General features: G+C 38.8%; 1 protein-coding gene across 6 annotated transcripts; it reads left to right on the forward strand.

Moving 5' to 3' along the window:
• Positions 1 to 258: 258 nt before the first annotated feature.
• On the forward strand, positions 259 to 10,316 carry LOC113655339 (mitochondrial translational release factor 1-like). 6 transcript variants are annotated; one of them, XR_007140458.1, is made up of 9 exons: positions 259 to 813; positions 898 to 977; positions 1,500 to 1,683; positions 1,786 to 1,949; positions 2,113 to 2,230; positions 2,536 to 2,672; positions 4,980 to 5,169; positions 7,586 to 7,707; positions 8,471 to 9,090. XR_007140458.1 is itself a non-coding variant. In XM_047812839.1 (8 exons), exons 1-8 carry the CDS (start codon positions 384 to 386, stop codon positions 8,479 to 8,481), a joined length of 1,314 nt encoding a protein of 437 aa, XP_047668795.1. In that variant the 5' UTR covers positions 259 to 383; the 3' UTR covers positions 8,482 to 8,614. The 6 variants fall into 6 exon arrangements, 5 of the variants coding, with proteins under 5 accessions (XP_047668795.1, XP_027021633.2, XP_047668796.1 ...); XM_047812839.1 differs by lacking the exon at positions 7,586 to 7,707 and having other exon boundaries at positions 8,471 to 8,614; XM_027165832.2 differs by lacking the exons at positions 7,586 to 7,707; positions 8,471 to 9,090 and adding an exon at positions 5,325 to 6,141.
• Positions 10,317 to 13,074: the final 2,758 nt, after the last annotated feature.

Consider the following 13,074-nt stretch of genomic DNA (forward strand, 5'->3'; position numbering starts at 1 on the left):
AAAAAATTATTAAAGAAATGTTTATTTAGTGCTTCATTTTGTTTAATGAATGGGAAAATTCACTAATAATATCGCCGAAAATAATATGAAAGAATAAAAATTTTTTCAGAAAGGTTATTAACAGAGACTCAAATTCTGCTGTAATTTTTGTTCTAGAGTAGTACCAAATAAATAAATAAATAAATAAATAAATAAATAAATAAATAAATAAATAAATAAATAAAATTACGCTATTCACCGGTAAAACAGAGACTTTTATTTTGAAATACGTTAACCAGGAAGTAAGAGCATGACCTGATTGTTGTCGTACTGAAAGCGTGGTAGGTTAGTTAGGGGTTGTAAAGGCTCTGACATGTAGTATAAGCAGTAAAAACATTCCCACGATGGCTCTGGTCTGTTTCACTAAGCAGCTGCTCAGGTTTAATTCAATAGGAAAGTACACAAAGCGAGGAATTAGGACTTTGTCGAAGCACGAGCTCAGGATCCTGACTCCCAGCCGTGCACGTGCAGCTCCTGTTTACCAAACCTCGAGATGCCAAAGAAACTTCCATCCAACAAACTCGGCAATGGTCACAAAGATCATGACTGCGGATGAGATGTTTAACAGGAAATCCCTGCAGGACTATCTGAGGTCACAGGAAACGGAGTATAACGAGTGTATGAGGGCTGTCAATTCGGCACGCGCACAAACAGACGATGAGGAGCTGAGAGCAAAAAGGGCAAAAGGGACTGATTTAGCACCTCTGGTCCAAAAGATCAAGGAGCTGGAATCAAAACAGAAGGATTTTGACGAGACCGAGTCATTACTAAAAGGTAGAAAAGGACCTTCAGGTATTTTGGTTGTAAGTGTCAGGTGAAGTGATGCTTACCTGCTGGATGTCACGTTTATCTTTACAGAAAATGACCCTGACATGCGCGAGCTTGCAGAGGCAGAAAGGGAGCACTGTCTGGCAGCCATGCAAGAATTAAAACAAACGGTAGGTCCACTTTATATCGCAAACAGATGTTCAGATTTCAAATATTTCTGCAGCAAAACCTTAATGCAGTTATCCGACCAGCTAGTAGTCATGCACATCCAGGCCAATAGCTTCAGTTAATGTTCACATCAAACATCAGAACAGGGAAAATGTGATCTAAGGGTCTCGATGTGCTTGCATTAGCTTGAGTATTTCAGAAATTGATGATCTTGGGGTGCTTTCACACTTTTAGATTATTTAGCGTTTGCACAGGACTGTGCAGTGCAAAAGACGTTATGTGGGTCAAGAAAAGTCATGAGAGAGCTCATAGTAGAATGGCCAGACTGGTCTGAGCTGACAGGAAGGCTTACTGAATGTGAAAATTAAAGAGTGGAAACATGCCAGCTTTAACTGACCAGTTTTAGTGATCTGAGCACCAGTGTAGACAACTGTCTCGTGACTAACGGGTAGATCCACAAATCCATGCTTCAGGAAAAAGCTACAAAAATCATTCATGTTTTTTTTTTTTTTTTATTCATGTAGATTCTCTCTCTTCTCATCCCCGAGGAAGAAGCAGACATGAGCGATCTGGTCCTAGAGGTCACTGCTGGGGTTGGAGGTCAAGAGGCCATGCTTTTTACAGCAGAGATATTTGACATGTATCAGAATTATGCTGCTTTCCACGGCTGGGGCTTTGACATGCTGGAGTACATGCCAAGTGATCTAAGTCTGTCTTTGTTAATTCTATGTAGTATTATTGTGAGCTACGAATAAGGTATGAGTGAGTTATGAATAAGTGCACCCTAATGCATTTGCTTGTTGAACTCAGGGGGTGTACGACATGCCTCAGCCAGCATCAGTGGCCCACTGAGCTATAAAAAGATGAAGTTTGAAGCAGGCGTCCATCGAGTCCAGAGAGTCCCGAAGACAGAAAAACAGGGCCGAATGCACACCAGCACTATGACGGTGGCAGTATTGCCACAGCCTACAGAGGTGTGATGAACATAGCACATAATGAATATATTATTAACTAAGCAATGCCCCTGAACAGCCTGCAAAGAAAATGAAAAAAGAAAATGATTGTATAAGGACATGTTTTTTTCTTATGGCTTGATATAAAGGTACTGATTTTTTTTTTCATGCTTTACTTTCCCAGATCTCTTTTACAATTAACCCCAAAGACCTGAGGATTGAAACAAAAAGAGCCAGTGGAGCTGGAGGACAACATGTTAACACAACTGACAGTGCTGTAAGGATCGTCCATTTACCAACAGGTCAATTATTCCTCAACCTTCTTTATATGATGGAGCTCTTCAAATAATTCTGGCAGTTGTGTGCAATGAGTTGCTCTTTCTGGAAAGGGGACATCATGCAACATGTTAAAACATCATAGTGTTTAATACTATGATGTTTAGAACTATTGCTGTTCTTTTTTCATTATTATTTTCTATTGATTCTTTTTTTCGTAAATTTAGACTTCTATTGTTATCTGCACCGTCTAAGGAGGAATAGGTAAAATTTTTTCATTGCAAATAAAAAAAATCTTGAATATTGAAGGTAAATGTTGTTGGAATTGCAGGCACAGTGTCAGAGTGTCAGCAGGAGCGATCTCAGATCAAAAACAAAGAGAAGGCCATGAAGGTGTTGAGGGCCAAGCTCTATAGTGCAAAACTGGAAGAGGAGACAAGCAAGAGATACCAGGCCCGCAAACTCCAGGTACACTTCAAATATGTTCGTTCACAAATGATTCAATCTTCACCGAGTCATTATTGATCAGTGCCACAAATGTAAAATGTATAACCCAAAGCACTATATTCCCATACTTAGATTTTCATAATCAATTTCAGAATTTCCAAAAAGACTATTTATTATAATTTTTTTAATAATCTATTAAAAAGTTAATAGTTTCTAAACATCTGTGAATTGAAGAAGTGCTGGAAAGTTTTGTTTATCGATGCTTACAGTAGTACTCCGTGTTGGACTGCATGTGAATCCGGTTGCAGAACTCGTGCAAGACGTGCAAGCATTTTGTGAAAAACAAGATTATTTTACACTGAGTTGTATGTTGTCTATCTTAGACGGCTACATAATTGGGCTGAATCCTTTTAGGTAAAACGTGCAGCAGAAAACATGAGTAAACACATCTGGATGAATCATTTAATCATGAAATCAACTGAACGGATTGAAATGACTCAGATCTATTTTCAAATATTTTCTAAATGTGATTAGTGTGTACAGTGGAGCCAAAAAGTATTTAGTCAGCCACCAATTGTGCAAGTTCTCCTACTTAAAAAGATGAGAGGCACCTGTAATTTTCATTATAGGTACACTTCAACTATCAGAGACAAAATAACTTATTTATTTATTTATTAGAAATAATTCTAAATTAATTTAGAATTAATTAATAATTCTAATTAATTATGGTGGATCTGCCACGGATTTTTTTTAAAAATTAATTTATGTATTTAATCTTTAAGCCCTAGCAATAAGACCCCTAACAATTCTTCTTATTGGCTAAATCTAAACATACAAAAGCTCAACCGAGCAGTTTAAGGATTCGTTGGTGAAAGAGATGTGGACACAAGGATCAATTTTAAAAAAAACTGTGCTGTGACAATAATACTTTTTGCTTCAACAGAACTTTTCATAGTATGCTGAATTTAATTTACTTAGAAAGGAGCTCAGAGCTTGGAGTGATGTCTTCATTTCTGCTTGCCATCTAACTGTGATGAGTCGTGTATAATTTCCACCTCAGAAAAAGGTGCAGACATTCACTGATGTTCAAAAGTTCACATTAAGAGCCAGTGAGCACAAACTTTTTATCAGGATAATCAGAATAAATTAATAATTTGTCTTCTAGGAAACGTAAATATCTTCTGGAAGTGTAGAATTAAATGGAAATTAGAAGATCATAAACAAAGTTTGAATTTACACTAATAGTGCTGTGCAAAAGTTTGCACCCCCTTAGATCCTAATGTATCGTGTTGCTTTCATGAGCATCAGTGAATGTTTGCAGCTTTTGTAGTTGTCCTCTGTATGAAAAGATTCATCTCAAATCCAGATGCTCTCTGTTGGAAAGGGGTCAAATATGCTGCAGATGTTGGAAAAGCAAAGAATTTGCAAGACCTGAAGGATTATTTTGAAGAACAATAGGCAGTTTAAACATCGATTATTTTTTTTACAGTAGGGCTTGAAAGTTTGGGCACCCCAGGTAAAAAATGTGTATTAATGTCCAAAAGGCATCAAATTAAAAATCTCCAAAAGGCATCAAATTACAGATTAGACATTCTTATGTCAAAAAGAAGTTTCTCCAAAAGTGCCCAAACTTTTGCAGGCACCTTTTTTTTGTTTGTTTTCTGTTATTTTGAAAGTGTAAATGATGGAAATAAAATGTAACTTTTTTTGACATATTAATCTGTAATTTGATGCCTTTTGAATGTCATATCTTTAATTTGATGCCTTTTGGAGATTTTTCCATCTTTTCTTGGCTTCTTTATGCACATTAATACAATTTTTTTACCTGGGGTGTCCAAACTTTCGAGCGACACTGTAAGTGTTAGATTCTGCAGCACATTATCAGCTAAAATGATGAGTCAGACTTTCTTTTGATTTGTTGTCTGGATATGTACTGTAAACCCGACACTGCCCCCTAGTGCACAAGATGGCATTATGCACTGCCAATTATGTTGGCAGACAGGGATAGGAAACATCTGGACGCAAACTTTCCAGAAAGTGACGCACAGAAATGTACATCAGGCCTGAGCTCAGGTTGAATTTCCCAACATGGGTTTAAGCTTCATTAGGGATTAAAAGAAATGTTTAAAGTAACAGAACAGAGAGCAGAGAACATAAAAGCAATCATGTATAAATCTGAAATGTTTGCATTTTGTATGTCACAAACATATCCATTGCATATTTGTGTTATTCGGAGCAGATCAAATTGTTGTAATAAACAAAAATATTAACTGATAAAATGCATAACTTTTCCCAAGTCTATATATCTTCACCTCTTTGTTGTAACAGATTGGCACCAAAGGCAGATCAGAAAAAATAAGGACTTACAACTTTGCACAAGATCGGGTCACCGACCATCGGATTGGGAAAACTGTGCATGACGTACAGGGATTTTTATTAGGGGAGGAGCTGCTGGACGAGATGAGCGTGTCTCTGCAGCAGTTTTCAGAACAGGAAACCCTCATGGACATTGTTGAAGGTCAATGACTGAAATCAAGAACTATATATATATGATATTAATTTAAAATACTGAATAAATACTTTCTTTTAAATGTATTGTTTGACCGTTTCTCATGGTAGTGACAGTCACAGTTCTCTGTTTAGTTTTGCTAACAGAATTTTTTTTTTTAACAGGACACCAATACTGAACAGATATTCCTCATGCTTTTTAAATTCTGTCCTATATATCTGCACTGAAAGATCTCTAAAGGATGGCACTGACAACGCTAAACCCCGATGTTCTAAATCCTTCTGAATGTTTCAAAAGAAAAAGCCTGAAGGACCTGAAGTCAGGATGAAAATTCCAGAAAATTTGAATCTGGAATGACTTGATTTCCCAGATTCTAGATTACTAGTAGCTTAATATAATAGATTACTATATTTAAAATCTCAGTGTGCTATCATTAATCATAATAATCTTATGTCTACCACCAAAAACAGAAGCAAGTGGCCAAACCATCAAAGCATAAATCCAGTAAATCTGGTTCAGCAAAATGTTTCACATTGAGTAAAACAGATCATAAACAGGCCCAGGGTTGTGGTCATGGGAACTGTCTTTTGTCATGTTAAGCATTAGACTAAATGGCACTGGATACGCTTTGTGAGGGTGACCCTTTGACTAGTCTGTAGTTTTGTTGGAAAAAGGTGTTGGAAACATTGAGAATCCTATTCTAAGCAGAGAAACCTTTATCAGGCACTTTCTACATTCCATCTTGAGGTGTGAAATACCTTAGTAATGGGTCTTAACTCTCATGCAAGCCTGTCTCTGTAAGTGTAACAATAGCAGAAGGACATTTAAAACATCTGTAAATGACTTCTAGAGCTCCAACTGTTTAAGAAAATTCCTCTGTAGTTCACTACAGAAAATATAGTTAGTTCATTGTTTAATACATAAAACATGTTTTTTTGTAGCCTTGATTTTACAGTGCCTTGCAAAAGTATTTATACCCACTGAACTTTTTCACATTTTGACATGTTACAACCACAAACAAAAATGTATTATTGCATAATTGTGAAGTGGAAGGGAAATGATAAATGCTGTCAATGTTTTTTTTTCTTTTTTCTTCAAATGAATATCTGAAACGTGTGGTGTGCATTTGTATTCAGCCCCACTGAGTCAATACTTTGTAGAACCACCTTTTGCTGCAATTATAGCTGCAAGTCTTTTGGGGTATGTGTCTACCAGCTTTGCACATCTAGAGAGTGAATTATTTGCCCATTCTTCTTTGCAAAATAGTTCAAGCTCAGTCAGATTGGATGGCGAGCATCTGTGAACAGCGATTTTTCTTCAAGTCTCGCCACAGATTCTCAATTGGATTTAGGTCTGGACTTTGACTGGGCCATTCTAACACATGAATATTCCATTGTAGCGCTGGCAGTATGTTCAGGGTCATTGTCTTGCTGGATGGTGAACCTCTGCCCCAGTCTCAAGTCTTTTGCAGACTCCCAACACGTTTTCATCTAATTTGTAGAGTGCACAACTATTTCCATTTCTGGATGATGGACTGTACAGTGCTCCATGAGATGTTCAAGGCTTGGGATATTAATTTATAACGTAACCCTGCTTTCAACTTCTCCATAACTTTATCCCTGACCTGTCTGGTGTGTTCTTTGGTCTTCAAGATGCTGTTTATTCACTAATGTTCTCTAACACACTTCTGAGGGCTTCACAGTACAGCTGTATTTATACTGAGATTAAATTACACACAGGTGCACTCTGTTTACTAATTAGGTGACTTCTGAAGGCAGTTAGTTTCAGTGGATTTTAGTTAGGGGTACCAGAGTAAATGGGGCTGAATACAAATGCACACCACACTTTTCAGATATTTCACAATTATGTGCCACTTTCGGTCTTTTTAATAAAATCCCAATTAGATAAATTTTTCTTTGTGGTTGTAACCTGTCAAAATGTGGAAAAGTTCAGTGGGTGTGAATACTTTTGCGAGGCACTATGTATAAGTTAGATAATACCAGGATATAGTTGGAAAGTTATATAGAACTAAATACGTGTTCCTTAATCAGACGAAATAAATCGTTTATATAAACATACACAAATGGATTATTTTTTTAAATATCAGAATTAAGGCAAATCCCACCTCTTTCGCCACGAGCGGCTTAGACGGATCCAAAATCTGGCGAGTGAAAGACACCAACTGCTTGTGAGAAAGAGCTTATCAGCCAATAGCAGCGTTAGAGGGCGGCTCTTGTAAACTTGGAGCGGCGCGCATGAGTGTCTTGTGCAATTCGGAGCGGAGCGCGTGCGCGTATCGCCGAAAGCTCCAATTGGCTATATGGTGGTTAAAGGTACTTTGTTGTGTTCTGATTGGTTTGCGCGTTTTTTGACGCGAAATTCAAACTATGTATTAACTGGCGCTTTTTCCCTCTGCTTTCATTAGTTAGTGGTGTCCGGATTTGACCGCGTAAATCGACTATGTTGAGTTAGAGTACAGTAATCCGCGCCAGAACAGTGTATACGTTTTTACAGCTCGCATAAAAACCCTGGAGCTTTATTTTAGAGGTAAGCTATACTACTTATTTTGTTGGCTTATGCTTCACACTGTACATTTACTGCATTAACGGCGACTGCACACTGATAAGATGAGGCCGGCTAGTTAAACCACGACATACAGTTCACTAACGTGTCCACAGAAACAAGGCTTTAGTGTTATTTATATATGTTTATATATACATATGAAGTGACGCTATTGTTTTATATTTTGAGACTCTAATTAGAAGCTGTGCTCTTGTCTTTGGCTAAATCCCGCCATTAAACACGAAGCTAATGCTGCGAGTTAGCCTTTTAACTGGTCCAGCAATGCAGCAGCTAGCTCAGTGATGTGGCTACACTAAGTTAGCCTTCTTAGGCGCGCAAATTAAAACATTATCTAAATTAAATATAAAAAATGAATTAATGTTTATTTTGGAAGCTACTAAAAAACAGCCATAGTTGCAATCACAAGGAACTTGCGTTTCTAATCTTATTCGAGGTTTAAGTAATGTTTTGTTAACGTCTTTTCTACAGACCTACGTTTTCTGCAAGTTAGCTAGTAAATATAATTATTAGTTTGTTTTTTTACATTGATAGGTTGTTAGTACTCTCTAATTTAGTAGCAAAAACAAACCGAGTTCGATATAAAAGTGACTAGTTTCTGCAGCCCGTTATCATTGTTAGCTAAACGACTGTGTTTGTTTCTCGTGATATTTATTTTTTTGTCATGTTTATTTTCTTTTATTTAAAGTGATATTCAAGTATTCTGTGTCTTTTTTTTATTGCTTTCTAGTTTTGTGCTGACCAAAGTGTAAAGGCATCGCTATGAAGTGTTTGACCCGCAGCAGAGCTCCAGAAGACAAAGCTGAAGAGTTAAAAGGGCTGAAGCAATGCGCGCCATCGTCCTGCCTGCCTTCATCCATCTCCTCTCCGCATCTGGAAAACAACCCTAAAGGGCCTCATAACAAGGAGAACTGCAAGGAAAAGCCCGGTTCTGTAGATGTGCTGCTGTCTGATGACGAAGGTCTCCTGAGCAGCTCCAGTCTCGCTGAAGACAGCGGCTATCTCTCCCTTCACAACAGCCAACTTGAGCACTTTGATGGTGACACACATTGTACAAACACTCCAGAGAAATGTGTGGATGAAAAGGAAAGCAGACTGTCTCCAGGTCATTCTGACTCTAAATCAACTTGCCTTCCTGTGCTGAAGTTCCAGCAGGAAGTATGCAGACAGTTGGCAAAAACCTACAAGAAAAGTCAAAGCTATGACTGGACTGTCATTAATAAGCTAGCTGAGTGCTATGGAATCCATAACATCATCGGCTCAAAGATGGGCCGGGACTACGTGGACATTTTGTCTGGTCTGTTGAAAAAAGACATGAAGCACATCCTTACCAGGATCTTGGGCCTACTCGGGGATTGTGACTTGATAAGGTAGGTATTTTCTGCCTTATACATAAATTAACCCTAAGAAAAAATTAAACAAATAAATAAGCTGTACTGACTGAAAATCTTACTTCTACAGCTGTAAAAAAGTGAGTAAGACATGGCGGAAAATCCTTCACCAAGACACGAAGGTTGTTCAGAGGTGCAGAGCAGCAGAGCAAATGTTAAGGGTAAGGAGCATTTCCTGATGAATTAGTCAAACATGAGGATTGATTATTTTCCAGACTTGTCTCATTTCACATGAACTCTCGTTTTGTGTGCAGGATTCGGGAAGGTTGACAGGGTCTTTAACCAGAGACTTTGGTGTTAGCAGGATGGTGTTTTCTTGCCTGCAGTCTGTAGCTTCCTCTACACCAGGGCACAAAGCCACAAAGAAGAGCAACAGCCAAACAGATGAATCAAGAACTTCCACCAAGCCAAGTCGCTTTACAGAGTTTCATGAGGTAAGCAGGAGTTCTTGTGTGTTTGAGGTTTGTCTTAGGTTTATACATCACATTGTACATAATTTAGTTGTGAAATCAAATTGGGTCAGGAATGAGTTTTACAGTGGGTATAACAGCATTTCTTGTTCATTGCCGGTCACTTAAACTAACAAGCCGTTTTTTTCCCCCTAGGCTACTAAATCTCTCAAAAGGCATGAGGCTTTGAGAAGTTGCCGTCTTTGCGGTTCTCCTGCGCGGTATGATGCTGCCATGAAAAGGGCGGTGTGTTTGCGGCCTAGCTGTGCTTTTGACTTCTGCTCTCTGTGCCAGTCAGCGTACCACGGGTCCACCCCCTGCCAGCGTGGCATAATAAAGGCATCGTCACACTTCCAGTCTGTCCCTATAGCAGGTTCCCCTCGGAGCAAACGCAGTATCCGACGCCTCTGAGTTCCACTTACTCAAAAACTATTTGCACATTTAAAAGAAGTCTTTATTGCTAGAAAAATCTTTTTATTGTAGTTATGTGGAATTTTTATATCGGTCTCCTTTGTTGCGCGATGTAGGTCACTTTGTCTGTGGTCCTTGCACATGTTTTATAAAGTATTGAATGCCAAAAGAGAGAGAGAAGACCAAACAGCCTTCTCCACTAGAAAATTTTATTGGCTTTTATAATTTTGATTGTATTAATGAAATGACTATTTGTGTGCCTTAAAAAAAAACTGTAAATATTTACATGGCTAAATAAAGAGTCGTATATATTTTTCAAAAAAAAGTTTTTGCCTTGTTATTGGTGGAGAAATCAGTGAATTGTTGCAGACTAAGTACACCCTTTTATGAATAACCATGGTAATGTATTCCTAAATGTCAGTGGTCTCTTGGCAGGTTCAAGTAGTGACACTGCAAAAAATGTTTAGGAAGGGTTTCGGAAACATGACTGAGCTCAAAGTTTTGACTTGGCTCACAAATATCCAATTCTGACTGATGGATACCCTACCTCACCACTTACCCAAACGAAAGGATCTGCTGCAGTGAATACAATCATAGATCTAACCAGCCATAAAAGTAATTTGCATGTTTATTGGCTAATGATATTATTATTATTATAAAGAGATTATTTTGTTACAGTGGCAAGTGAACAGTCAGTTCTCAAAGACGATGTGTTGGAAGCAGGAAAAATGGGCAAGCATAAAGATCCGAGTGACTGTGATCAGGAACAAATTCTGATGCTTAGATGCCTGGATCTAAGATCCTGGGCCTGTATCCCTAAAGATTCTGAGAATCCTCTCAGAGAGCTCCTAACTTTACCTAAAAATTCCTTGCCAGGAGTTTTAGCTTAGAAGTGATTCCAGAACATTTTGAGTGAACTCTGAGCAAGGAATGGATGAAAAATCCTATCTTAGTGAGGAGGTGTGGTTGACCCCGTTGCTAGATATGACTCATCATTTCAAAAGCCGTGATTGGTTGATCCTACAAGTTTGATGAAAATGATTTTTAGTGATAATGAGCAAAGGATGTACCCTCAAATCAATAAACATAATTATACACTCTAATCTTATGCAGACTAATTGTAAATAATATTTCACATTCAAGAAAATATCTGGAAAATGAATAGTAAGCTGTAGGGGTTATAGCCAACATTAGAATCTAAAATATGTGAAAGCTTAAGCTCATTACACCCTGTTCAAATAATGATTCATGTCTTATTTGCTCACATTAATATCCTAGCTGGCATATTTTGTACTTTCACTCCCATATGGACCCCATTGAAAACAAGATGGCCTATCTCAAGGGGCTGTCCTTAATGAAGAAGAAATTACAACGTTACAACTCAGTGTGGTCTTAACGAGGGTAACAGCTTTTATCAATGTCTGTGATTGCTGGCTGGTCTATTTATGAAGGCTTGTTAACAAATATCCTACAAACACAGAAAATGGAGAAAAAAAGGAATTGCAAGCCGAACTGGACTGAGGAGCAAGGTTTGTTGCTGGCCCAGTTGGTGAACGAACATAAAGGTATGTTACGAGGAAAATTTGGCCCAACTGTCACTAGCCAAGGCAAGAGGTGCACCTGGGACACAATATCCCAAACAATCAATGCCTCTTTTCCACTGGTGGTGCGGACAGGCGACGATTGTGAGAAAAGGTGGTATGTGCTGCAGTCCAAGGCAAAGGATGAGATTGCAGCACACAAGCGGGAATCCTCACTCTCAGGTGAGCAAAATACTATAGCCTACCACATAATCTGGCAACTTGCTCCTGCTGGCAAAGTTAATTTACATGCCTAAGTACTGTGTTCATTGACTGTCTCTTTCTAGGGGGTGGACCACCTGCAAACTGGCTGTCCCAGGTGGCCGACACTGTCTTTCAAGTCCTGGGACACTCTGTCAGTGTCACCGGGCTGCCAACAGGGATTGACGCGTCAATGATGCAGGCCCTTGAAATGCAGCAAAGGTAGGACACAGGGTTATTCATATCAACAGTGTTTATTCATTGCAGAAGCCATTTCATGTGTTATCCATGCTCATTGTATTAAATTAATTTAATCAAAAAAAAAAATTAAACTAGGCCTATGTATTTCTGTAGCATGCACTTCCAAACCATTCCCAACCAAAGCACCTGCTCCGTCAGCATCCCTGCAGGAGAGAAGATTGCAATTCACAATTGATGTGTTTGAACAACAAAAAAGTCCTTTCCCTTCAGGAGGAGTACTACCGCCTTAAAATTGAACACCTAAAAAATAAACCATTTACAGATTGTGTTCTGTGTCTTGCATTTAACAATTGCAGGTGATGTGCAGTAAAACTGAGGTAGTTCTTAATACCATCACAAGTTCTCAAATGACATGGGGCTACAGCTTGCCTGAAATGTAAATTTGTGAAGTTTGCCCTGTAAGGCAGTCCACTCTGGGCTAGGTTCCCCTGTGGAATGTGAATATCTTCTTCACCACCATCCTCATCGTTGTCTTCATCCTCATCCTCATCGCCATCCTCCAGAGGTTCTGCAATCTGTCTAACCTTGCAAATATTGTGTAATATTGCACAGGCTCTGATGACTTTGCTGACTTTTTCAGGCCTCAGCCGCACCTCTCTGTGGAGAACATGAAAGCGCCTCAAAAGCTGGCCTATGCCACGCTCCACCACCGCTCTTGTTGTCTTGTGGGCCCTACAATAGAATACAGGATTTTTAATTATTTGATGGAAATATTGCACTACTTGGATCTTGGATGCTCTAACATATTGCTTGCATTTCATTTCCATGATTTTTGTATTGTTTGGCTTACCTGTTATAGTTTAGTTGGGGCCCTTGGCGTGGCCTTTTATGTGTGTGTAAAGTGCGGGCATCCAGTGGGAATGAAACAAATTGTGTCACAATATTAGGTTGTGACAAAGCTGTCAGTGTTTGGGTGATGACTCTGCTGACAGAGGATTGGGACAGACCCAAGTCATCACTGCTGCATTGTTGCATTTTCCCTGTTGCCAAATACCTCAGGGTTGTGATTACTTTCTTCTCCGGTGTAATAGCGTTGTGGCG

This window comes from Tachysurus fulvidraco, chromosome 4 (genome assembly GCF_022655615.1).
Source record: "Tachysurus fulvidraco isolate hzauxx_2018 chromosome 4, HZAU_PFXX_2.0, whole genome shotgun sequence".
NCBI classification, from domain to species: domain Eukaryota; kingdom Metazoa; phylum Chordata; class Actinopteri; order Siluriformes; family Bagridae; genus Tachysurus; species Tachysurus fulvidraco.

Bases quoted from the DNA above. Each gene is read 5' to 3' on its own strand.
- LOC113655339 (XM_027165832.2), top strand. From the start codon at position 384: ATGGCTCTGGTCTGTTTCACTAAGCAGCTGCTCAGGTTTAATTCAATA. The intron at 814-897 runs GTAGAAAAGGAC...TTATCTTTACAG, and splicing joins GACCGAGTCATTACTAAAAG to AAAATGACCCTGACATGCGC. The intron at 2,673-4,979 runs GTACACTTCAAA...TTGTTGTAACAG, and splicing joins ACCAGGCCCGCAAACTCCAG to ATTGGCACCAAAGGCAGATC.